This window comes from Cebus imitator, unplaced genomic scaffold, assembly GCF_001604975.1.
Source record: "Cebus imitator isolate Cc_AM_T3 unplaced genomic scaffold, Cebus_imitator-1.0 Scaffold341, whole genome shotgun sequence".
Lineage (NCBI taxonomy): Eukaryota > Metazoa > Chordata > Mammalia > Primates > Cebidae > Cebus > Cebus imitator.
In genome coordinates, this window is record NW_016107656.1 from 1,311,980 (window position 1) to 1,339,170 (window position 27,191).

General features: G+C 43.6%; 1 protein-coding gene across 9 annotated transcripts in view; it reads right to left on the minus strand.

Annotated features, from left to right (window-relative positions):
* Window positions 1-27,191, minus strand: part of SASH1 (SAM and SH3 domain containing 1) — a 1,041,684-nt gene that overhangs the window by 14,398 nt on the left and 1,000,095 nt on the right. For 5 of the 9 annotated variants that reach the window (XM_037730362.1, XM_037730367.1, XM_037730364.1 and 2 more), the window contains 8 exons: window positions 24,088-24,220; window positions 17,632-18,467; window positions 12,619-12,693; window positions 10,705-10,848; window positions 6,693-6,828; window positions 5,378-5,547; window positions 4,393-4,602; window positions 3,480-3,630 (listed from right to left, as the gene is read on the minus strand). In XM_037730362.1, coding sequence (XP_037586290.1) covers window positions 3,480-3,630; window positions 4,393-4,602; window positions 5,378-5,547; window positions 6,693-6,828; window positions 10,705-10,848; window positions 12,619-12,693; window positions 17,632-18,467; window positions 24,088-24,220 — 1,855 coding nt within the window. Of the gene's footprint in view, window positions 1-3,479; window positions 3,631-4,392; window positions 4,603-5,377; window positions 5,548-6,692; window positions 6,833-10,704; window positions 10,849-12,618; window positions 12,694-17,631; window positions 18,468-24,087; window positions 24,221-27,191 lie in introns of all 9 variants that reach the window. The other 4 variants (XM_017505762.2, XM_037730368.1, XM_017505764.2 and 1 more) reach the window with 2 other exon arrangements.

The following is a 27,191-nucleotide window of genomic DNA, read 5'->3' on the forward strand; positions in this document are numbered from 1 at the left end:
AGAAACCAAGAAAACACTTTCTACATAAAATAGCTAGTTGCAATGATGAATGGCTTTATTTTCCTTTCTTTTCATCACCCACCAACTCGCCCACTCCAACCACACACACAAAGGAAAAAGAAATCAATATACCAGAAATATGATGCCTTTTCTCAGGTCATCAAAATAAAAATGCGGGGAGGCGGAAGGCTCTGGCAGCACCCCTGCTGTCCACTACCACTTCCTGTTTGCATTTCTCACGGGGAAAGCATTTCACAGCCCCAACTACAGCAGAGATCACGGCAGACTAAGTCCCTCAATTTGAATCTCACATTAAGAGTGCTACTTTTAAAATGTCTAATGAAAAATTAACTAATTGGAAGCACAAGAGCAAATACTGTCCCTCCGACCACCTAGAAGTGGAACATTCTAGAGCGGTGTCCTCATTGTGTGGAGAGCCTGTGGCTTTGCAGTAGCCTTTGTTCTAGCCTAGCATGTTATTTAGGAAAATGATACTTATAAAATGAGGGCTTTGCACTATCCATTACAACCCAGGAAGAGGAGTTGGTGTACTCTGTCCCTGGTGACACAGTTGAGTGCACCACAGTGGCCAAAACAGACTCCAGAGTGCTGGCCAGTGGGAGTCGCACAGAAGACCTGCTCTTGCCGCAGCAGGAAAATGCATGCTGTGCCTGTGTCTTTGGGGATCCCAGCCTCACCAGACACAGCAGGATACCCAAAATTATTTTGGAGAGGGAGGGGATCCATTCTGTCACCTGAAAACCACAGTTCTATTTATACACTCATAAGGCAGGGGGCTAAAATCGCTGTCCTCATTGGGGGGAAGCAAGAAAGAGGTGTGGTGCTTCTTCTCTGTAGTGGAGAATCGAGACCATCACCTTTCCCATACTTGTTAGCATCGGTGCCAAGGTGCAAAAGATAAGAAAGAAGATGAGCTAGAACCCTGAAAATTCTCAGTCAAATCACAGCAAAGTGCTGTGTTGTGAGGCTGAAACCCCATTTAAGCATGACCTGAAGGGACTCTGCTTGGACTCTCTCTGCCTCCAGTCTCATTAAACACACACACACACACACACACACACACACACACACACACACACACACAAATATGCTAAGATACATACGAGCTATTCCAACACCAAAAGGTAGTGGTACCCAAGGGCACATACCATTGCCCAGGGAGCAGTTCCCTTGAGAAAGAAGGGAAGGGAATGGGATTCTTTGAAAGCAGGACTTTACATGGGCTTACACCATATTTCTTAAAATGTAAGAACTAAAGAAAAAAATATGGCAAAATATTAACTTTAGCATGTACATACATAAGTTTGTTTTCTTTTCCTCTGTACTTTTCTGCAGGTTTGAAATAACGCCTAATTAGAATTCTTATAAAAGTTATTGTTTATACTTGGAAATGGTTAAGACAGCAAACTTTAGATTATCTGTATTTTACCACAAGTAAAAACTGTTTTCGCAATTTGTAAGACGCGTTCATTTGCCAGACCTAAGATAGTAGGTCTGAGGTTGGTGTAAGGAAGAGCCATCTGACAATTAGTCTTTTCCCAATGGAACCCTATGTGAAGGCTGGCATTTTCTCACGCTTCAAGGAAGGCTGGATGGGATGACTTCCAAGCAGTGCTGGAGATGTGCTTTTTGCTCTCAGTGATGGCTAATCTAGAAAACTTTCAAGATCCCTGCATATCTTCAAAGATCTCAACACACCTCTATATCTCTCTAGTGTATAGAAATTCAGTTTGACAGAAACCTATCATGTTTCTCTAAGTTATCAGTAGAGGCACTACTTCTTAGCCATGATGACTTTCAACTGTACTGGATGTAAAATCCTATAGCTCTAGGAAAAGTCTGGACCCTGACTCTTGGCACTAATTGGTACCTCTGGAACCTTGAAGCCTTTGTTTTAGAACCAATAAAAGGAGTACAACTTTATATATCAGGGAAGTTCTCAACAAAAGAGCAGCATAGATCCAAAATGGGATGTTTGAAGAGGCAAACATTCTTCACTCTCCAGGTTAGCCACCTGATGGGTAAGATACCCTCCTACAAAATGCCCCTTGGTATAAAATACTCAGGATGTGATTCCAGGAGGGATGATGGTTCCGAACCAACGTGGCATGGAACAGTCTAAGCACAGATCCCTGCCTTACACTCAGGACTTAGCTTTCTTCCTCCTATTCTGTGGATGATAAAGGACATGTGACAGAGAGTCTATATACACCAGCTGCTCTTAGTGAATGAGGAAGAGCAAGTGAGCTATGCCGCTGGGCAGATGTGGTACAGGACAATAGATTATTTCATATTAATCCACACTAATCGGGCTGATAGGGTACGCCAGTCACTGTGCAGGTTCTTTACTGGCCACAGACCCCAACGTGTCTCCCGGGGACTCAAACACTAAAAAGACCTGGTTATAAAGTGATATTAACTGTGAATCACAATTCCCTCCAAATCTATCCCTGAGGGCAGCCTGTTTATCTTAGGCTCAGACATCTATTTGATGGTGTGTGTTTCTCTATCTTATCAGTTAATTTAGAGGGACTGCCTATTTAGCAGAAGTGAATTTAACCTAACAACACTTGCTTCCATTGTCTCTCGGGCCTGATACATTTCAGTAATGTATAATTCTTTTTCCACCATTAACCATGGTTTTGGCGTGTCTTTTAGCAACAGAAATGCTATTAGCTACTGATATCTCTGAAGCAGAGTCCTTGAAAGAAAATGCATTTGAACTCAGTAACTGGAAAGGATACTCCTTTAAGATGAATGATTTCAGGGATATTTTTGATGTCAGATTGAAAAATACAGAGCAAGATAAGACTAAGTTAATGAAGCAAAGGATATGGTATATTCAAATAGACGTCATAAAAGCTGTGAGCTCACTGATAATCCTGTTCACAGGCTGTAAAAATAAGCTATCATTTAGGTTGGCAATTTGCAGGCCAATTAATGTGGAATTCTGTGCTCTACACATTCACTGCAGAGAGACATAATGAAAGCTGACGAATTTCATATATTCACCAACCAGTCTATGCAATAAGAACAAAATTCCTCGTGTGCTCTGAGAAGTAATCACCCCTTATCTGGGCGAAAAACTCCCAGCTGGTCAGTCACTTTTATGGTCAACTGTCCTAATGGCCTGCAGGGGGCGCCACATCTCAATAGTACCTACAGGGGAATCTACCCTAATTTCTTGGGAAAACGGTCATTCCATTCTTGCTGACACTTGGTGCAGTATCATCAACTATCATCTAGAAACACGCCCGGAAAGGTAGCAACGGCACAGGAGGCTTTCTTTTGTTCCCGCGTCTGCCCTGGGAATTCATGGCTTTGCGCTGTTTGAGCTTGGCTTTGTAAAGAACAGGACAGAATAAGTGACTCCAGGGACCTAGCACACGCGGGCAGCGTAGGCAGGGCCTGCTGTGGCGGACCTCATGGGGAACATCTCTGTGTGTACAGGGACTTACTGTCATATTCCTGTAACAGCTCCACCGCTGTCAAGAGAACAGCTCTGTGTTCCGGGTCCCTGATATTTAACTCATCCAAGTCTTCCTCCTCCAGCAGCTTAAAAGTGTCCAAATCTTCATATCCATTGAACAGGAAAGTGGGCATGTGCTCCTGTGAGAGGGAGAAGGAAGACAGAAGGGAGTCAGCCAGCCCAGCCACACGATAACACTGGCAACAACTAGCCTGCCACCCCCGCGCGCTTTTCCCATAGTCATCATTATGCTAATCAAAAGATTAGTAAGTATCATTTGCAATGGATCCTGTACGTCCCAGTCCTCCAGCTCAGAAGGCAAGCAGGGTGTTTTATTAATCATGGGTTAGGAAGATGTACATCATAGGCTGTGATGGATTCCGCTGGCTTGCATTATAATTGTACCCTTGATAAGAGCTAATTCCTGTACCTCCGCAGAGCCCACAACAGAGGAGACTCCTCCTTCATTTACAGAGCTATTAAAATCCAGCTTTTAATTCCTCAGGATCAAGAGTTTTGCAAAGAGGAAGCACAGTCTCTCATTGCAGACTGGCGCTACTAGATGCTGGCAGTGATGGTGGGAGAGAGGTGGGAGCAGAGTTTCTTTGCAGCCCGTGGAGCTACCTGCGGGCGAGGTGCCAGGGGTTTCAGCTTAGAGCCCTTCCAGCAGGAAGCTCTGACCCGGGGCTTCTGCTGTCACCCACAGCCGAGGTCCAAGGCAGTGTTAGAAAACCGGTCACTTTTTCTGTAGAATAACGCATGCTCATCATAGTAATGGGCCGCCCTTATTGGACCACACAGATCAGCCCCGACCCTACCCTAAAAATGCCCTCACTTGCTTAGTGTAGGAAAGAAAAAGGCCATGAGGGAGTAATGTGTGGCAAGAATCAAAAGCGACTGACTTTCAGGTTAATCCGATCCAGGAGATCCTCCACAGACTTGGGCTGGGGTGGTCTTCCTTTCCGCCGCCTCCTGGTGGGGCGCTTGGGTTTCTCCTCATCCTCACTGAGCACGTCCACGTAGATGAACTTGAACGTGCCGACTTTGTTGTTCAGCAGGCCCATCCAGGTCCCCATGGGCGGCTTGCTGATTATATCAATGATATCTCCTTTCTGTGGCCCAGGGAGCAAAGATCTTTCCATTAGGTACATTCCATGAATGTACAAATCATGAATCTGGCAGATACACAGGTTACGTAGAAATGAAGATGCTGCAAAGGCCAGAATCGGGGTCCCACAAGTCACCCTTCTGAGTGACACACATAGATGTAACTGTGAGCTCGGCAGAGGCCAGACAAGTGTCTCTGACTGTAAGGAATTCCATGCAGGCCTCCGGTCACAGCCCCTCCACCCTCCTGTCCTGCAGGACCAGGGGTGCCTGGGGTACCCCTGGTGCTCTGAGCCAGGAAGCCCACCCGGCACTCTGACCGCCTTCCCTCTTCAGAGTGCTCCCACTTCTTGGAGAAGGCACTCCCCACCAGTCCGAACCAGGCGATCCCTGCCCTGTTAGGGCTGCACACACTTTGTGGAACCTCATCTGTCCCATAAGTGTATCTCTGTGCACAAAGAAGGCAGAAATCTTTCTTCAGATGGAGAAAACACAGAAATCAGGTGTGCAACGGAAATTCTAAAGGGAAGCTGAGGTCAGAAGACAGGGTCAAAGGAATAAATTGATGATGGCCCAGGGATTAACACAAGACCCTCTGCCTTGTGGGCTGGCAGGGTCCTGTTGTGTTTTTCACTGCAGAGGAGACCAGTGAGCAAGGTAGCCAAGATACTGTGCAGTCTGTACGACAGAAGCCCAGCATTCAACAGTAAGAAGGCAAGACAGCCTCCTAGAGAAACGGAAGAACCCAGTTAGCTGCTCTGAGGCCAGCAAGAGAGATACCTTGAGCTTGAGCGAGTCTGTGTCATAGGGACTGGGGGTGAAGTCGGTGTGCACCCTGGCACGCCCGCAGAACGGGCCTCGGTAAGGCGGCTCTTCGTCATCCCCATCTTCCGACTTGACGCTTTCCCGGTTGCTGGTTGAGGAATCAGTGGTGCTCACTGTTTGACCACCTGTATAGGAAGAACAAGGGTAGCTACAGATTTCCCACCCAGCAAAGCAGAAAGGTACTGAAGGCGTGGCAGATTAGGAAACGAAGGCCCAGAGAGAGGAAGCTTTGAGCTACAACCCTATGTCAGAACCAGAGCAGGGCCCAGTGAGGAATTCTCTGATTGTTATCCCTAAGCTCCTCACAGGACAGGGGACTCACAGCAAGTTACCCTTATGAGCTGGGAATCCACGTGGCATGGAGGCTCCTGCGTGGAGGACACGGCAGGACCAGGAACTAGATCCTGCTCTTAACGTTCGTGACCTCTCAGTGGTAATGCACACTCTTCCTAACCATTTTACATATGAGGAAACAAATTCAGAGCGGTCACGTCACTTGCCCAAGGGTAAGAACTTAAAGTGGTAGGTTTAAACTTGATCCTGGGGCACGGTGGCTCACCCCTGTAAGCCCAGCACTTTAGGAGGCCCAGGCGGGCAGATCGTTTGAGTCCAGGAGTTCAGTCAGCCTGGGCCACCTGGTAAAACCCCATCTCTACAAAAAAAACACCAAAACATTAGCCAGGCATGGTGGCGTGCCCTTGTAGTGTAGCTACTCGGGAGGCTGAGGCAGGAGGACTCCTTGAGCCAGGGAGGCAAAGGTTGCAGTGAGCTGAGATCACAACACTGCACTCCAGCCTGGGAGACAGTGAGACCCCATCGCAAAAAATAAAAATAAAATAAAATAAAAACTTGTTCTTTTTCTTCTTATCATTCAGCCGACTCCAACTACCACTGGCCCTGAACTATCTGAACAAAACTTACCAGTCACATATAAAATTCCGCTCCCTTCCCCACCCCCTTTATTTTGCTGGTCATCTTCATATGCTTGTCTCCCTGGCTTCTTTCCCCTGCTCTCTAGATCCTTTTTCTGAGATGCTTTCCCTATGGTCTCCAATCAAAATTTATCACCCCCTCTTTTGGGCTGCTGCTGCATGTCTACTAATAAACAAACACGACTCTGAGTCCAGAGAGTTTGCAGGTCTGATTTTCTAATAGCACCTGAAGGGCAGGACTTGGTCTTATTCACCTTGAAATTACCTGAACCTCATGCTCAGTATATGTCAGACATTGACTCCAAAGAAAATAATCCACAATGACAAAGTAGACTTACTCATGGAGCTCTGCCCGCTCAGAGAACTCCGAAGACTTTCTACAGAACCTCCAGCCTTGAGCTTGGGCTTCTCCATGTGTTCTGGGTCAGTCTGCGAAGGCGGAGGGGAGCTAGGCATTCCGTCAAGGCCTGAGTCCTGCCATGGGTTTCAACAAAATGAAAAAGTTCATCAGAGTGAACAGACGTTGTCTTGTAATTCTCAGTGACTTGGTCTTCAATGAAATCAGTCAAATCAATCTATACCCACATTTGATTCTATACCCAGTATTCTCCTCCTTTTAAGCCTACATCCCTGCTTTAAGTCGTGGCCAATGTTACCGTTTATTAAGCACTCAAATATTATGTCTCATTCTCAAATAGGTATTCTTGAAATCTCCAAGAAAAAATGAAAGGCTTAGAGACTCAGCATACACAAAAGCCCAGTAACAAGGCTGGATTTCAAATGTAGATCAAGTACAATCCATGACTAATGGAATACCTGGAAGTGTAGTCAGAGGAAATTTAATCTACTTGGATGGGAAACATTTGCACTTTTAAAAAAACATTCGTTGAAAAAAAAAAATTGGCCAGATTCTTGTTTCTATTTATACATTATTGGCATTGGCTAAAGAAGTACAAAATAAAAACCCAAATATACAGCAAACATACTATTTTCCAGTCTACAATAAAATTTCCATATGTCACTCTGAAGTTTTAGCTTTTTTCACTTTTCTAAAGTGTTGTCAGTAAAAAGCTGGGAAGTCTCTTTCAGATCAGAATCCTGATGAGAGTGACTCAGAAGTACTTTCTGCATTTGGGGTAGCTAATTATTACCCGCTCAGCGGCTCCTCATTTGCACATTCCAGTATAGCACGCTTATTGGATTCGTGGTGCTGTATCAATAGACAATATCACACTTCGGAAAGTTTGCAGTGAGAACTGTTTACTTGCCAAAATAGAAAAGTCTCTGGCATACTTCATATGGCCATAGCCATGTGAGCACAAAACCAACTAAACGAAACCTGCTATTTGCATGTTGCCGAATCATCAGAAGGGCCTGAACCCAGCTCCGCAGGCCCTGCAAACATCTGAGGACATCAGCAATAGCAGCTTCTGATCCAACACACATTAGTGCTTTAAATGTAAGGAAAGTGAGCAAGCGACCTCAAAAGCAACGAGGAAAAACAGATATTAGGAAGTTACTGAAGCTACAAAGTATGAATTTCTTAAAAAGAAAAAAGAATTCATTCCTCCTTTCTGCATTATAAAATAAATAAAATTTTCCCATCAAAATCTTTTGTAATGCTTCTGAAAAAAGCACGCATTTGAAAAACAGCAATCGTAAATGTGGATCTCTGATATATTTTCAAATGCTTTTTAAAATTGTTAAAATATTCATGACATGTTTATGGATTACCTACAATAGAGGAACTATCCCAAGTGCTGGGCATACAGCAGTATCAGAGAAAACAAACATCCCTACCATAAGGATTGGTATATTTACTAAAAAGTTTTTTTTGAAAACAACCACACAAGGCCGGGCACGGTGGCTCATGCCTGTGATCCCAGCACTTTGGGAGGCTGAGTGGGGTGGATCACAAGGTCAGAAGTTTGAGACCCGCCTTCTGGCCAACACAGTGAAAACCCGTCTCTGCTAAAGATACAAAAATTAGCCCCGTGTGGTGGTGCACGCCTGTATTCCCAGGTACTCGGGAGGCTGAGGTAGGAGAATCACTTGAACCTGGGAGGCGGAGGTTGCAGTGAACCGAGTCCACGCCATCGCACTGCAGCCTGGGTGACAGAGTGAGACTCTGTCTCAAAAATAACAACAACAACAACAACAACAGCAAACCATACACAAAGCTTTCCATTATTTTTTGCTTTACAAAAAGTTTATAATGATCAGTTATTTCTTTTATTCCTTAACTTACATAAAATGACTGCTTTAAAAAAATAGACCTAAGCACGTAAGATTGCCATATTATAGTAAAATTATAGAAAAATGTCAAATTGACATTAAAAATCTGATCTTATGATCCATAAAGCAGAAAGCCTCTTGGAATATAAGCTTAACAGTTTTAGTAGCTGTTTCAATTTTGGGGAAAAGCAAACTTAATAAAGTGCTTTAAATTAGTAGCATGCTTTCACTAGCAAGCTGACTGCTTCAATATAGAATATAATATTCAATATAGAAATATAGAATCACTATCACTCCCTCACCCATAGGGACAAGAGAATGAAAAAAATAAAGAAAAAAATCCTGGATAAGAGACACTGAAGGCAGCCCAGACATCCCCTGCAGGGCTTATAAGCCACAGTTTCTCAGCCTGAGCACTGATGATTTTGAATGCACAGTTCTTTGCTGTGAGGACTGTCTTGTGTATGCTAGGATGCTTTGGCAGTGTCCCTGGTGTCTATCCTCTAGATCAGCATCCAACTCCCGGGGCATGGACCAGTACTCCTCCGTGGCCTATTAAGAACTGTGCCACATAGCAGGAGGTGAGTGGCGGGTTAGCAGGCGAAGCTTCATCTGTTTTTACAGCCACTCTCCATTACTCGCATTACTGTCTGAGCTCGACCTCCTGTCAGATCAGCAGTAGCATTAGATTCTCATAGAAGCACGGATCCTGTTGTGAATCGCACACACGAGGGATCTAGACTGTGTGCTCCTTGGGAGAATCTGATGCCTGATGATCTGTCACTGTCTCCCATCACCCCCAGATGGGACCATCTAGTTGCAGGAAAACAAACTCAGGGTTCCCACTGATTCTATGTTATGGTGAGTTGTATAATTACTTCATTATATATTACAACGTAATAATAACAGAAATAAAGTACACAATAAATGTAATGCATGTGAATCATCCCAAAACCACCACCCGCCCCAGCTCCGTGAAAAAACCGTCTTCAGGAAACCAGTCCCTAGTGCCAAAAAGATTGGGCACTGCTGCCCTGGATGCTGGCAACATCCACTCCACTTCACCCCAACCCAGTGTGACCATGGAAAGACACTGACCCAGGGTCCGAGGAGGAGCGAAATGGTACCCTCTCCCCACTTCCCCATGAGAACCACTGTAATCAAGCGAAGCAGGCTTTGTTTGAATCAAAGTGAGGCGGGTATCGGCTGGCTGGTGGTGTTCAGTCACTTGCATGGAGCGATGCTTTGTTTTAGCTCACTGTGCCCACCAGAGAGCAGCAGCTGAGCAAAAATGTCTGCTTTCCCTGCTGTTTGTATTTGGAAGATAAAGTGCATTACCTACGTATTTCAAGCAGACAACCAGCTCATACACAGGCACTTCAACAGGCTACAAAATGAGTGCTATACAGGTGCCAGACAGAGGAGAGTGTTTTGAAAATTGAATGGTCAAAATTACCTTGAGGGCCAGCTCTCCAACTCTCTTTACTCCCTCCACCCATGCAATTAAGATAGAAAACAGTCATGCTTCTAGCAATGAAATTATAGATCTAGAGGGGAAAAATCAATTCTGTGATACCTTCCTTCATGGCCACAGATAGGGCCAGTGAGGGAAAACACCCCTCTCAGAAACATTATTACCAAAGTCTGGTACCCAGGAAGAACTTTGAGGATCTGTGCTTCTAGAACAACTTATGCTATGATTGACAAGCCTGCTGTTCCAAAAAAAAAAAAAAAATTGTTTCGGGTTTGATTCAGCTCACATCCATTTTGTAGCAACGCATAGTTTAGAAAATAAAATCCTTCCTTTGTATTCAAATTTACAATGCTTATTGCACTAAAGAATAACCATTTCTTTACATGTCTACCTCTATCTATACACAGAAGGCAAGTCCTGTATTTTGCATTCCTAGCACCAAGCACAGTGCTGAATAGTCCAAAGTACTTAATAAACGTGTGTTGAATTCAGTGTTTCTCTACATAAATAAAGCACGGACTTGGAGCAGATTAATGCCAAGGAATATGTGTATTTAGCTCCATTAAAAATCTCAAAAGGGCCATCTTCAGCTTTTCCTGTCAGGAAGAACCAAGGGAACATTCTAGCAGGGAGCTGCATACCTGCTCAGAGATAGAGCTGCTGTACTTTTTAGACATCCTCTTTCTCATTGTCTCTTTCACTGATTTCACTTTTTTCCCAAGAGAGATGCGAGAGGCAGTAGGTGATTTGATGACTTCTTTGTACACAAAGTCTCCTTCTTTACCCTGTAAAACAAAATGTTGCAAGTACTATTAGTCACAGAAAATGAAGGCCGGAGCAGGTTTTACTGTTTCAACCATCCACCTCCTAGCTCTCAGAAATATTGGCATTCCTTAGGATCTTGAAGGTTTTCTTGTGTTAACTCAGTGCTGTTATTTATCTCTTTGATGAATTGACTATGGGGCTTTTTGTTTGTTTGCTTAAAGTGAGGTGTGAGTCACTTTTAATTTTACTTACTTTTAATACATTCTTATTTGGTTATATTTTTTCCACTATTTTTAACACCCAAGGGGACTGCATTTCATCAGTGAAGGGTGATTTGCATGAATCAATGTTCATGAATCCCATCAGTGGGGGACGAAGAGAGGGATACTACTACTGAATTGTCCTGGGAAAGAGGTTAGAACAAATGGTGAAAGCTCAGAGCAACATCTGATTGGATTTCCATCACTATAGAGCTCAGTGTGTAAATTTCCTTCTCTTTACAAACTAGATTGTGGTCTTCTCTCATTCTAGTTTGCATTTAAAAAAAAAAAAACACAAAACTTTTCCCTGAGAAAGAAAAAAAAATCACACTTTCTCCATTTCTAAAAAAGATCAACAGCATAAAACTATTGGCTTTGGCCAGGCGCGGTGGCTCACGCCTGTAATCCCAGCACTTTGGGAGGCCGAGGCGGGTGGATCACGAGGTCAAGAGATCGAGACCATCCTGGTCAACATGGTGAAACCCCGTCGCTACTAAAAATACAAAAAATTCAGCTGGGCATGGTGGCGCGTGCCTGTAATCCCAGCTACTCAGGAGGCTGAGGCAGGAGAATTGCCTGAACCTAGGAGGTGGAGGTTGCGGTGAGCTGAGATCACGCCATTGCACACCAGCCTGGGTAACAAGAGCAAAACTCTGTCTCAAAAAAAAAAAAAAAACTATTGGCTTTAGAATCAATATAATTTGATAGCCAAATAAAAGAGTTTAATTCTCTTCCAGGAAATTTTCAAAACACTTCATATATATCCCAGGTGGGTATTTTAGCTGACCTATGAACATAACAAATATAAAACATGAAATCTTCATTTTACAGTTTTATGACACAAACAAGGGACAAGCTGTAAGACTCACCTTCACCCTTGGGGTCTGAGAAAGCAAACTTCAGGGAACAAAATGTGTGTACCACCGTGGTGGCCTGTCCCTAGACCATGACCCAGAAGCAGGTCTGAGAGGGCAGACACCTGGGCCCTGAGGGGTCTGGTTTGCTTTGGCCCCACAGAGACTGGGTTCATTCCAGGACACCCCAGGCCACAAAACTCTAGGCTTAGTATAGGCCAGGCAGGGCCAGGTACTGGGCTCATAATAAGACTGGTGTCCCAAAATGCCAGCACATACTCTTGGGGCCCAAATCACAGGGCTCCACTTCATGGCTATGTGTGCGTAGTAGTTACATGCTTGCAACTAGCAAGAAGAAAAGGCCGTGTGCAAAATGACTCAGACCACAGAAGCCGGACTTATCTGGATTTGTTATTTGAAGAAAACCAGAAGCAAAGGCATTAAAGGAACTGTGCTGCTCTCAAGGAAGGGGATGGCGGTGAGAGTGGTCACCATTCACTGCATGTGGAACAGTGGAGTCTGTAAGATGAGTGAAATAGAGCTTTTTTCTAAATGTGATTCAGGATTACTAAGGAAAACATTACCCAGTATCCATTCTCAAAGATGCTCAAGGGTCAACTATTGTCAGCCTCATCGCCTGAATCCAAGTCTTTTGCTTTCCTCTGACGTTACTCACCATTGGGTCAGAGTTATTACTGCCAATGTGCAGAGAGCGATTCGTCAAGTCAAATCCTCCAAAACTGCAGGTTCTCTGTGGAAAAGAGGGCAGGGCAGGAAAACTCCAGTTACGCTTAAGCCAGCCCACAGTCCTCCAACCCAAAAGCCCCCATTTGCGGAACATCTCTGCATCACAAATACACACACAGGATGAAAGGAGAAAACGAGAAATGATGAGAAACAAACACATGATTCATGTCATGAGGAAACTTCACTCATTTATCCCTTTCGGGGGCCACTGGAACTTTGCCTGCCCCAGAAGCCTAGAATCCCCTTAACATGCAGAAACCAACCACTTAACAAAAGCCCAAACAACAATAAAACCCTCCATGAGTCCAGTGCTGTGAGATTCCCTGTCCCTAGCACAGAACTTCCCCTAACATCTGCTGCATTCAGTAGAGATAATGAAGGGATATATGTTAGAGGAGCCATGTGTTCAGGCATCTTGGAAACCCAGGTCTGAAATCCCACGGCTCTGACACCAACAGCAAGCTTTTCAAACAGACTTTTGTTTTGTTTAGTTTTAAATCGCTGAGAAGGGGGAAGAGGGGAAGGTTATGTTTACAGTTGTCCAATCAGGCCAAGAGAATTACTCACTCGTTGCTTCCCCATCCTAGCCAAAAATGCTGGTAACTTTCCCATCTAACTGCCCAAGTTAATGAACGATAACCATTTTCTCTCAGTGAATGAAGATGCCACATTTGCCCAGAAAGAAAACGGTTGATTCAGTGACTGCCTTTGACCACTCTTTAATTTCAATAGGAAAAATGCTGATGTTATAAAGAATGAAAACTTTCTCATCCTTTTAGGTGGTTGCAAACTTCATGGAACTGCTTAAATCTCAGTGATTTGGTATTTGCAGAACTTGGTTCAAGTTCACTGCTGTTTTTCTAGTAAAGGCCACTGAATGACCACCCAGCTTCCCGCAATGAACATTGATGTTGCTACAATTAATTATCTTTAAAAAAAAAAAAGTCAGTTATAAAAGTTTAATTGCAGATTCAGGCTTCAATATTTTGTATTACCAGCTTCTCAGAGAACTCTAATGAACAGCTATTAAATGGAAGAAATGAACAGAAAAGTACAATGTATTAGGCTGGTGCAAAAGTAACCACAGTTTTGCCATTATTTTCAAAGGCAAAAACTGTGGTTACTTTTGCACCAGCCTAATACACTATAAGCATTGCTTATTTAATATGTTTATATATGTATAAACATATAATAAAATATAAACATTAAATTCATATAAGCATATTAAACATTATACATATATATAAATTTACTGAATTAAGAAAGTAAAAACATCCTAGAAGGAGAATGTTTAGGTTTTTGAAATCATAGAAATGTAGATGCAAATCCTGGTTCTCCCACTTACTTCTGTGTGATCTCAGGTAAAGCACTTGCTTACACTCTCTGAGCTTTAGATTCTTCATTATTCAAATAACACTTATATAATATTTGAAACCTTCTAGCACACTGCCTGGCACAAGGTAGACCCTCTATGAATGTTGGTTTCTTCCATTACTTTTCATTAAGGCTGTCCTGAGAATGTGATAGTCACCCTGGCAGCTGTTATACTGAAGCTGAGGCTTAGTTCACATCATAAATATGCAAAGGCAGGGCTGGAGCTTCGTTCTGGGCCTTACAGTCTAATCTGGGAGTTCAACCACAAAACCGGAGCATTCCAGCAATGGGTCACAAAGTGAGAGATGGCCAGGGGGGTAGAGGGCTGGGCCAGGAGATAAGAAGCATTTCAAGATAACCAACTTCAGGATGTCTCAAAGCTGCTGTTCTTCACCAATGCTGCTGCTGCTGTTGTTGCTGTTTTAAATAATCTACTACCGACTTGTTTTCTAATAGACATTATCCTAATTCTATATTAAATATCAACGGGCAATCTGATTTCTTTTATAGTCAATTTCACTGGACCTCTATTCTATAGAAAGAGAACAACCTTTCTACACCAATATATTCACCAACATTATGACTACCTCTCAAGGCTAATTTTTAACATTAACTTTCTCTTTCCAGCTTATAATGCCATGTACGTTTCCTCTTTCTTGCAAAAGCAGTGACTTTATTCTAGTTCCTTTCCTGTGACTCAGGGCTTCACAGACACAGTATGGCGCCCAGATGCCTCATGACTGTATGGCTTTTGCATGTCCCTGCTTTAAAATACAGCATCTACTGCAACGCTGGAGCCCAAGTTATTTCTGATATGTATGAAATAACTAACAAAGAATTTATGTGGAAACTATGACTGCAATAAATTAGAATTTCATTTAGGTTTTCATATGCCTGTTGTATGCATTTATTTCTAAAATGAAAAACTTAAAGAATGGACCAGTTTTCTTAACTACCTAATAACTAAAACCTCTTCCAGTGATAGACTAAGATACCTGGAATGGACTCTTTTTTATACAGTGGAGGAGTGACAAAGAATCTAACAATAAACACTGCTTGAATTATTTTCTAACTTTTTCTATAAGATCAAGTAGCTCTTTAAATAGCATTCCTTCAAAAGAGAAAATGGACTGTAAAGAGAGTCATAAAAAATAAATCAGTACATGAACCAGTCTTTGGCATTGATGACCTAAATAAATGAAGCCTAAATGAATTTTTTTTTGTTCACACATCTCCTGTACAGATAATTATGAAAACGCTTTGGATCGATGCTTGGGATGAGGAGGCTAGTCAATGGAATGCTCATGCAGTTGCAAACACATGTTTTGGGGTTGAATTTTAAAATGGACAAAATTGCAAAATGTCATGCATGTCTGTTCTCCCAAACAAAAATTGAATGACCAAATAAAATGCAAGACAAGTGACCACTTCCAATGTATACAAAGCATTATCATTTCCCTGAGGCTTCATCAAGCAAATACGGCATTTTTGAAAGACAAAAAGATTGAGGTTGAAGAATAAAGGAAACTTTTAGGCAAAATGAAAGAAATATATGACAAGGAAAATGGAAAATAACTTTTAAAATAAATCTAGCAAAGAAATATGATTAATCCCTTTTTTAGAAAGTTCTTTCTATTGTAAGATAGAACACTTACTTTCTCTTACATTCTCTGGATAATTAGAAAATAAAATTTTGTTCGATTGTACTATAAGAAAAGACATATGCAAATATTTAAGTTCTTATTAAACACATATTTTTGCAAGTGTTGAAACTGTCCATTAGTGTCTCAAGCTCACAGTATCTTAAAAATACTCAGCCTCTGACTGATAGTTGGGATAGGGATTACATAGCACCATGTTAGGTGGGGGCAGTGCCTGGAAATAAGCTTGCCCAGATGTTCATACTCAATGTCAGTGAAGAATTAACCACTGGCCCACAATGCTGATTAGCACAACTCCCAGCGATAGAACTAGAAACAAAGCCCTCGTGGAGTTATGGTATTAATCTGACAATAAATAACACAAGAAGCACATCAACAATTCGAGGTGCTCAAATTGGGAAAATTCTCAGTCTTACATGATGTAAACTCACAGAGGTGAGTCATCAATTAACAGAGAAGAAGTGGGTCGGCTCTATCAAGGTCATGTCAAAAGGTACAAGAGCAGAGGAACTGAGTGGAACACTTCTGAAAGTAAAAAATAAATACATAAAACTAAGACTGGTTATTTTTCAAAATATCTGTGAGTCAGAGCAAACAGAGGCTGAATGGGTGAGAAAGAGATTGTTATTTTAAAACAAAAGCTCAACCAAGGAAAAACTGTTGCCAGGATGCAGAAAGAGCCAGAAGAAAAGTTTCTGCTCATACCGGTAGTATTAAAAGTGCTGCAGGAATTATATGAATATGAAAAGACAGAAAATAAGATCTAGGGAAAAAGTTCAACATGTGGAAATATCTGGAAAACCCAGGGGCTAGGAAGGACCTAATGATTCTTTTACAATGGAGAAGGGCTTTTTAAGGAGGGCATTGACCAACCAGTCTTCACTTTCACAAAAGCAGAACTTGACTGAATGAATTTAAATTACACCAATCGTCTGGGGAAGCACATCCTGTTCATGAATGTGAAGGCTCCTGGGAAAAGCCACTATTGAAGGATACTCTATTTTTTTCAGATCTTTAAAAGGGCCCACAGCCAACCGTCCCGAGCAGATTAAGCAAGATGCCAGGTGACAGAGGGCCAAGAGCTCTACTTCCTCATTTTGCACCATTTTATATGGGCCACTTTGCAAACTAAAAGTTAGGTGGGAATTTCAGAAGGAAAAATGTCTATATTCTGAAGTTCAGAGTAAATCATGCCTTGAAAATAAATCTTACCAGGTCTCTGATCATCTGGTATTAAAAGTGAAAAACATCCTATTCTTTGAGAGTGAGTCCTTTCTTGCTTGCTGCATATAGAAGAAACTATAGGCTAGAGGAAGGCATTTCCAATGTTGATTTGTTTAAAAAGATAAGAACATTGAATAGACTTAAGTAAAACAAAAAAGCTCCCATTTTTTTTTGTTAGATTTACGAACTTTCTGCTTGCCTCTGCTAATAAAAAAAACCGAATTGGTGACCGTGATGATGGCAGTTTTTCCATGAGCCTGCTCCTATTGTTTCAATTTTAAAACCAAGAGCAAGCATCTCTTTCAAGGGCAAAATGCCCTTCTGTTTTGAATCAGCCTCTTTGAGGTCAAGTGACACGATGGCCGAGAATCAAGACAGCCACCCTTAGAGGCAGCCAAACCCCACCCCAGTATCCTGGAAGCCCCTCTCTGGATCAGCTTCAATGCTTATTTTAATGGGGACTCAAAAGCTTCATCTGGCAAGAGGAGACATAGATGAGAAGGAGAAAGGTGCCTGGAAGTGAAAGCAGGGTTTGAAATTGAAGGTGATGGTGGGATGGTCCCTGACGTCATGAGTAGCAGAGAGAGGGGAGGAAGCCGGTCCCCGCAGAAGAAAGGCCATAATGCTTGACTGCACATCACAGAAATGACAAGGCCGTCCTCGGGACCATCTTTGCGACTCACAGACTTCTGATGGATTCTCAAGAGAACCCTTTTAGTACAGCGGTCGACCGTGGCGGCCCACTTCCTCTTTGCCTCCTCATCCTCCTCCAGCAGGCACCGCCTCAGGTCCTGTCTCTCAGCCTTGCTCAGGGTCCTGTCTGAGGCAGGCCGCACTAGCTGGGTCAGGTTCAGGTGGCTGTACAGGCTCCTCTCCACCACATAGGTGATATTGAACTCGCTGACCGAGGTGCGCCCGCGCACCCTCCTGCCGGGGAAGCCGCAGCTCCCGCCCCCTTTGCCTTTCTGCCGGAGCAGCTGCAGGTCACAGGTGGTGCTGGCGACGCCTTTTCTGGAGGGACGCTGGCAGAGAAAAGCTCTGGAACAGGAATAATTAGTATCCGTTTTCTTCAAGCGGATTTGCTTCCGCACACTCTGAAACTCCTCCAGGGACACCAGCAGGTGGTGCCTGCGCCGGCGGTTGTCATAGAAGCAAACACCATCCGTACTTACCCCGTGGCTCAGGGACCCGAGACCCTTCTTCATCTCCCCCTCGGTGAGCGAGCGGGACACTTTCTGGGCCTTTTCTTCTTCTGGGTAGGAGAAGAATGTCCCCATCTTCTTGGGGGGCTTAATCAGGCCCCGACTCTCTCCCTTGCTGAAGGTTTTGACCAACTTCCGGCCAGCGCCCCAGGTGTCCAGGCTGCTGGACGATGGAGACGTGGTGAGAGAGTCCGAGTCATCTTCGGGAGGTTTCTCAGCAGAGCCGTCAAAGAAAAAGGGCTTCTTGTGCACGCCAGAGTAGAGGGCAGACCGTTCATCCAGGACTGGCGAATTCTCGAACACGTGCTCCTCCCCACCTGCAGGGGAACCAACAGAGTCTCTTGTGAACACACCTTTCCATTCTTGCATTACATTTTTTTTTTTAAGGGACGGAGTCTGAGTCTGTCACCAGGCTGGGGTGCAGTGGCAATATTTTTGGCTGGCTGCAACCTCCGCCTCCCGGGTTCAAGCCATTTTCCTGCCTCAGCCTCCTGACTAGCTGGGACTACAGGCCCATGCCAACACGCCCAGATAATTTTTGTAATTTTAGTAGAGACGAGGTTTCACTATGTTGGTCAGAATGGTCTCTATCTCTTGACCTCAAGATCTGCCGTCTCGGCCTCCCAAAGTGCTGGGATTACAGGTGTCAATCACCACGCTCGGCCCGCATTACATCTTTCTTTACACACAACACCCCGCAAAAAATCTCACCCATATAGCTAGCTAGCCTACAGCGGTATCTTTCTCTGTATCATGACCCTCTTTATAAACCCAGCTCCCCCTTAAATATGCACAGAAAAATGAAAATATACTGTGCAAATATATGGTTTCACACAAGCTTAATGTTAAAAGGTTTCAGATGTGTTTTCTTCTTCCTTATATATCTCTGTAGACCAAACACCTTCACAGGCATATTTAAAACACCATTTGGCAAAATCTAAGCTAGCCATAATCGGGATATGCCTTACCATTTCGAGATAATGTCCTCCCCAGTTTGTAAATGCAACCTTCTGAAACTAGGAATCACGATCTTGCCCCCTTCTGAAAGGCGCTCCTTTATGTTGGCTCTGGTGGCTTTTTATAGTTGGAGTGTGATAAATGCATGCGGCTGACAGTGATTGTTTTATTGGTACATATGCCATTTGAGTGATTAAATCTCCAAGGAAGTTTTGCTGGGGAGAAACACTAAAAAGGGCTGCATCTTGCAAATGTGACTGATGAATTGTCTCCAGCTGACAGGCCAAACGCAAAAAGTTAGGGAACTCAGTGATTGCGGCCAGATATTCCCATCAACTCGGGCCTCACGAGGAAGCAGCAAGGGCGTTTAAGGGCCCTGACACGCAGGCAGCTCCAGGGTCCCGCTGGTCTCAGGGATTCCAACTCTTGAAGCCCTCATTGGAGCCAGGTGGCAAGCCAAGCCCTCCAGGGCCCAGTGGAAAGGTTTGGACTTGCTGGCAGGAAAACCGAGTTCTTTTCCGCATGTGTTATGTGAACAGATGTGAGAAAAGAAGTAGGTCAAACTGTGGGTGTAGTGATCCCAACGGGCTGTGTCCCTTTAATTACAGGGAAACTTTGAGCTCTGCAGCTTTCCACCCGCTGAATTGTGAAGAGGAAAAAAGGAAAAGTTCCTTGGAACAGAAGGATGGCACTTAATATACCAGCTGGGACGAGGGCGCCAGTGTGCAGTTTAATGTCAGAAAAAAAGGGAGAGCTACGCTCAGTTCAGAGCAAAACTCAGAGGGGAAAAGAACCGCAGCGGTCCTTTAAAATTCTAAGAATGGCTTACTATCCCAATTGATGGGATTTAGAGGTACAAATATAACAACAACAAAGAATAGCTGCTATCAAATACAACCCAAGGTCAACTTACATTCATGTCCAGGAGGCAGTGGTGGGGAGGGAGGGAAGTGAGAAAGAAGATGTAAAACTCCGCCTGGCCCAAGTCCCCTGAAGAATTGTTCAGAGATCTTTCAGGGGGAGTTTAAAGGCAGGGTTCAGGGTTCTAACAGAAATTCATCAGTCCAGGGGCAGGATACAAATGTCCTGGAAGTTTCCTTCTCCTTCCTCGGGACACCTGACTGATAAAATGTGGAGACCAAGGGTTCTCATGCTGTTGGAAATAAAAACAGCAACCTCTTCTAGCTGCAATCTACCCTCCACTTCCAAGAAGAAGCGACTGAGCCAAGACAAGAGGCACAACTTGTGGCAGGGGCAGCCCAACCGTGGACTTCTCTGTTAAAGAAGGCGGGAGGCCAAGGCGGGCGGATCACAAGGTCAGGAGATCAAGACCATTCTGGCTAACATGGTGAAACCCTGTCTCTACTAAAAATACAAAAATTAGCCAGGTGTGGTGGTACACGCCTACAATCCCAGCTACTTGGGAGGCCAAGGCAGGAAAATCGTTTGAACACAGGAGGCGGAGGTTGCAGTGAGTCGAGATTGCACCACTGCACTCCAGCCTGGGTGACAGAGCAAGACTCCAACTCATACACACAAAAAAAGAAGTCAACATGCTTGTGGTTTCACCATCTACCCAGGTGTCCTCACAGATGTGCAAAGGCACCCACAATCTTAAGGGGTTTCAGAGAAGTCAGGTGGGTCTACCCTACATATCCTAAGGATCTGTCATTCAGCAGCTGCTTTGGACATTTTCTGGACTTTGTGCTTAGGACTGTCGTCAGAGATTCCAATACTTCAGTGTCACATCTGAGTCTGGAACCAGCTGGTGCACGCATGCCCATGACGAATGTAGCTCTACTCTTGGGTTCAGGAAAGTCAGCATCTGGTAAGGGGTTGGGAGGGAAATGTGGCGGATGCTTCCCAAGTGGCTGCATCCACTGGCACCGAGGGCAGGCCTTCTGCAGTGCAGGCTTTTCCATCTGGGCCTGACCAGCGGCCTGGAATCCTAACCTTGACCTGGACCGCTTGAACTTGGAGCATCACTTCCCCCATCTTCCTCTGACTTGAGTGTACAACTCTCCTATTGGAAGAGTGGCCCTCAAGATGAGCTCACTCCATCACATTTGGTGTGATTTGCTTCACGTGAAGGCCTCCATCTATCTTAGCTGAGGCCGGCTTACCAAAGGCAAGGCGATTCTGGCAAGAGGAAGGAGGCAGGCTATGGGCTGACTTAACGCCAGGAACTCAGAGGTATGCTCTGCATCCGGCCTGGCTCTGCCACTCACAGCTCCCTGACCTTGGGCAATTACTTCCTGGCCCTGAGCCTCTGTTTCCTCATCTGCAATAATGCCTACCTATCTTTGCCTAATATCCCTGGCAAGGCTGCTGTGACAATAACACTAAGTGTTATTCCCACAGAAGAGTTATGTGGAGGTGCTGTATAAGCCGAAAAGCTTTCTACAAAAGAACTGAGTTGGAGCACTGAGGGGAGGAAAGGGGTCCGCTGTGGGGCAAAGACACAGAAATGGGCACATAAAGGGCACTGATGTAACCTAAAGCTTGACCAGGGTCGTCCATGCCGGGATAAGGACTTGAAACCCAAGATGCAAGGGTGAGAGTAAGTGAAGAACTGATCTCTCTGCTGGCGTTCCGAGGACTCCAGAGCTGATGGGGGACAGAGGTGGCAGCGGAGTGAGCACAGGCTGCTGTCAGGGAGCAGGCTGCCTGGACATTGTGCTAGGCCTTCTACTGGCTGGCTGAGTGGCCAGGAGTCAATTACTTCGCCTCTTTGAGTCTCAGTTTCCTCATTTACGAAATGAGGATGGCATAAGTGCTTGCCTCTGGTGGCTATTCTGAGGGTGACATTAAAGAGAACGTAAAATCTGAAGTGTTTAGGAAAGTGCCTGGCACATGGAGTGCCCTCAAGAAATGATAATTACCATGCAGACAACATGGTATTAGCACAGCCACGCAGGAAGTCAAAGGATCAACCCTTTGTAAGTCCAAGGGCAGGGAGAGGAGAGGCTCCTGGAGTATGAATCCTTCCTGCTTTGCAAGATGAGAGAGCCAAGGTGGCCTCTCTCAAGTACCCTCGCCAGGTGAGGACCCTCAGAGAGTTCTCCATTGTGCAGGGCTTGGAGGAAGTTCCAGTTTAGCAGGGACTGGGGGGTGACCCAAAGCAGATGCCTTGCTACGCACACACCTGGGGCTTCTCCTGAGAACACGGTGAGCTTGGCCAATGGCACCTCGGCTCCCCGACTCATCAGATGCCTCAGTGTACCTTAGGACTTGAGCTCACTAAATCCATCTGTGAAGCCTGATTCGTGCCCAGATGAAGTGAAGTTCAGAGCCAGAGTTCCATCTGGTTATTACTTTTTACTCTAGAGTTACCCCTTTTGGTATATTTTTCCTTTTCCATTGATGCTTCTCAAAGATAGTTGGATTGATTTATTCTGAGATAAATATGCAAATTACAACGTCTGTATTTTTCATCACATTATTCTAGTGGAAAGGCTGCCTTCACACACCACTACCACGTGTGAAGGGCCCACGGGTGAACAGCCCAGGACTAGTTACTTTACCCACGTTACCTCAGTTATGAATGAGCCCCATCCATCTATTTGTTATATCTGGGGCTTGATTTTGGCCTAGTGTTCATGAAATTTGTTATAAAATGTGCCCTTAAAGTTGAATGTTGGCAATTCCATATGGTTCTCCCTAACAGTACCAGGTGACACTGTCTGTGATTTCAGTAAGAGCTGCCACAGGGTACATTCCATACTGTGAAATTCATGACTGCCAGGCAGGTATGAAAACACCCAAATGTAAAATCAGCATTGCATCCAAATGTAAACAGAATTACCGTGAAAAAAGACACCCTAATGAAACCCCAGAATTGAAAACAACCCTAATTTATGAAATTGGCCATAAAGCTGATTTCTCTCCCCATGTTTTTCTTTTCCCTTCTAATCCCCATGCTCTCACAGATATCCGCTTAGCTTCAGTATTATTCTAAGGGATTTAAACCCACAAATGATGACAAACAAAAATTAATTAATTAATTTAAACAAAAATTAAAAACAGCAATATAAATGAAAAACCTTTATCTTTGCAAATAAGGGGAAATTCATTTCTTTACACAGCTTGATTTTATCTCTATGGAACAAAAAGGCCTCTACAAAAATAATTTTAAAACCTACATGTTAAAATTTTGAAATTCCTCACAACATAGATACGACATTTTCACAACTAATGTGTTTTTAAAGCATATTCTTTCCAGTATTTTTATCCAATTCAATTATTATCATTTTTCAAACAGAAAAATCTTCTTTTATTTTGCCTTTTTGGGGAGAAATTTTAAGATGCCGCAAATGCACTTTACTAACAAGAGAGATGAATAAGGTTCAGATTTGAACTGCCATAATTATACTTCGGAGGCTAACTATCCACTTCAATAAATCCAAGCTGATGTGTCTTTTGACACTGTTGTTTCCCCTGGCTAACCCAGCAACACAGCTCTTAAAGATTCCCTTAGAATCCCAGATTTCTTCAAGCCTCCATTTGAATGGAAGAACAAATCACCCCTGAGAAATTTAAAGGGATGTCAAGTGCCTTGATTGTTAGACATTTCTTCAAGATGCGTGTATATCAAGTTTGAACTAAAGTTCACTGAGCAAGAACCACAGTCCTTTTTGGGATTGGAGGCTCATTCGAAAAAGTTAGAAAGTGTATATAAAATGGTAGAAGCTCAGACATGAAGCTATACCACACCTTGAGAATATTTCCATTTCCCATCGGTTCGGTTTAAATTACTAAGCATCCCAAACGCCTGACGCCAGGATCCTTCATTCCACCACATCATCGCATCTGAGCATCACTCTTCCAGCAGGCACAGTCCTGCCAGACTCTGCCAGAGCTCCACGCATTTTCCACTTGAAATCGTATCCCTTTTCTACTGAGAAACTGACCCCCAAATGATTTCTTTTGGAATAACCAGGGTGGAGTTCACCTTTTTTTTGTTTTGTTTTTTTTTTTTACCTTCAGTGCTGGGCTTTTTCATTTCTTCCACCCTAATTAGTTTCTTTCTGACTCTGCGAGTGGAGTTTACCAGCTTGTGTAACCTCTTAAACTTCACCGACTCCTCGGTCTCATCATCCGATTGTTCTCTTGACTGGCAAAGAAACAAAGGAAAAGTTAATTAGATAATTGCTTCAAGCTCTGCTCGAGGGGCTGGATGTAGCCAACCCTGCTGCCAGTCTGAATCTTGGCAGCTCTGTTGCTGAACTTGGGGAATCAACAAATTTGTTCAAGAGGTTGACAAAGCTCCACATATCATCTTAAGGTCTAATTCAGTGTAGAATTAGGTCCTAGGCACTGAAATGCACATTTTTGCCCTCGACAGGCCTGTGGGGGCATCTGTCTCAACTACTTCCTTGTCCCCTTTGAGGAGGATTCCGGCAGGACTCTCCCTCCAGCGCTGGCCCTGTCATTCCAGTTTCACTGCTGTGGTTTGGGGCAGGCTCTCATCTGTCTGGCCCATCAGGACTTGCTGTTTAACGTGGTCATCAAGTATTCTCCAAACCAAAATTCTGTTGACTTTTTCTAGCCCTCCCCCCGAAAATCAAAAACAGCAGGGCAGGAAAGGGAAGGAGATGCAAAAAGCCTCTTCCATCTCATTGGCTAAGACTGTCTGCCACATTGCAGCCAGCCCTTCTACCTCTCTCGGCTTCTTCTGAGGGCTCACAAGGCAAATGTGAGGACAGACCCTGCATTCCTCCAAGAGAGACAAGGGAAAAAGCTGACCTTTCAGCCATACAGTATAATCCATATTCCCCAGCAGCCCATTGCACTTTGCAGGGAGCCAGCATGCTCAGGCCCAGCTGTTTTCCCTCAAGTATCAAACATTACAGAGAGAGGGGAAAAAAACTCTCTCTGCAGCAGTGACCCAAGCTAAAAACAATCCTTTCCTTGTGAACAAAATGAGAGTTTCGTTTCCAAGTCAGCTCCAACATTCAATATGCAGCTTCCTCTGTTGTATCTGTTCAAAATGTGAAACAGCAAAAGAGGTCTCTGGCTAAATGAACGTGCAGCGCGAGTGCGTAGGCATGCCTGGGAGCAGCCGCCTTGGCACACCCCATGTAGCGGGTCAGCGATTCCAGCTCACGTCGCCCGCCCCAACAACAACCTTCTCCATTTCCTCCAACCCAGTTTGTGGACTAGTAAGAAGACCAATGCCTCAAATGAACACAAAACAAAAACAAGTGCCATCTCTGAATACAATCCTAACGTAGAGACTTCTCCCCAAGAAAAGCTCTCGCTAATCCCGATGTTATAGACAATAAAACAGATAAGCAAGAGTTTGCAGAGAATCGCTCCAAAGAAGAAGAGGTAGAGTTTCTATGCATCACTTAGGCATATAAATGGCGCGCATTGTGAGTCCTCTTTGCACTCGGCACAGACCTTAGTACAAGGATAGTAAGGGATAAAAACAACGGATTTCCTGGCTTCTGTCTTCACCCTGGAACTCAAGGCATGGAGCCATGGTACTTTTTCCCTGTATGACTCTCAGCAAGCAGTTTACCCACTTATGGTTAACTATAAACCTAACATCAGCAAGTCATCAGGACAGAAGTGTTTCTCAGACTTCTCTTCTGTGAAGTGTATAAATTATCTATGTCCAATTTCTCTACAATTCCTAGATGAAATGTTGGCTACAAATGTCAGAGTTAAAGTACTGGTTACCTGGTAATAAAAAATAGAAACTGGGCTCCCAGGTAACAGCGGAGAGAGACTATACTGGATGCCGGCAGTTAGCTTAAAACTTAAAATGTAAAAAATTAAAATAAAATAGTAACTATAGCTCCTAATACAGAATAGGATTGTCTGGTTTGAGTTTCATTTCTGCTTGGTTGGATTGTTGACATGTGATGAAACGGGTGGAGTGGTCAACCAGAGGAATGAGAACTTGGTTAACCCCCATTCTGGGTAGGCAGCACCTGAAAAACCCACAGTGCATGGAATTACACATAAACATTTAAAAACATTCTGCCCTCTTGGTGTAGCTCAAAAGACAAGCCATTCTAATAGAAGAGGAATCAACATATGTTATAGAAAGTCTCTATACCTATCAATGGGACAAACTTAGACTATGTCTCTAACTTTCTATTTTTCTAGAGATCAAATGCAAATGAAATAGGTACAGATTGTCTGTAATCAAAATATAAGAAGCTGTGTTACAGGATGAAAATTACTGATGTGTATACTTCATACCTAGCTTGCTGGTTGCTGGTGGTGGTGTGAGGGTGTGTGTATATATGGGATAGTGGGCAGTAAGAAGAAAAATGAGGTACAGAAAAAAGCAATAGAAAAATTGCAAATCATTATGTGTATTAGAGTGAACTTGCCAAGTTGAAATCAAAATGGTTAAACCAGGACAGGAGGCTTAAAGGTAATGCCTTCCTCATAAAGTTCCACTTTCCTCTGCCCAGATTCACTGTGGCAAAAAGTAACATATTCCAGGTACTTATTTAATTGTTTTCACATGTTCCATTTATTTTTGAGAAACATGAGCTCTTCATACCTTTGCATTATTTTATTTTTATTTTTCTAGAAAAATCAAGATTTGGAGGTGTTTGTCATTGACAAATCACAAACCATGGCAACCAAGACCTTCTTTTCCATGATCATGTTTTGGACACTAGACAAGACAGATGTGCCACAATTTATATGAAGAAAATTGCAACAGAAAACTCAGGTCATTGAAGGGGGTGTGTGTGTGTGTGTGTGTGTGTGTGTGTGTGTGTGTGTGTGTTTTAAATAGAAAATTTCCTAGAAGTCAGGTTAGAAGTTACTTGAGTTCAACAACCTATCCCAAGAATGCACTGCTGCATTCATGATATTGATGGAGAGGTGTTGACTTCTCACTTCCTTCTGAGTCCAGAGGAAAAAAGGGTTGTAAAATATTGGCCTTTAAAAAATTCTCTCCAGCTGTTTTTAATACAAAAACACTGTAAAAGGCTTGCATTTTTTCTAAACTGGAGAGTAAATCTTGAATTCCTCATGTCATGTTTTTCTTTTTAAGTATATTCCACTTCCCAAATGCTGAAAATAACATAGCGTGTCCTTTTTTTTTTTTTTTTTTT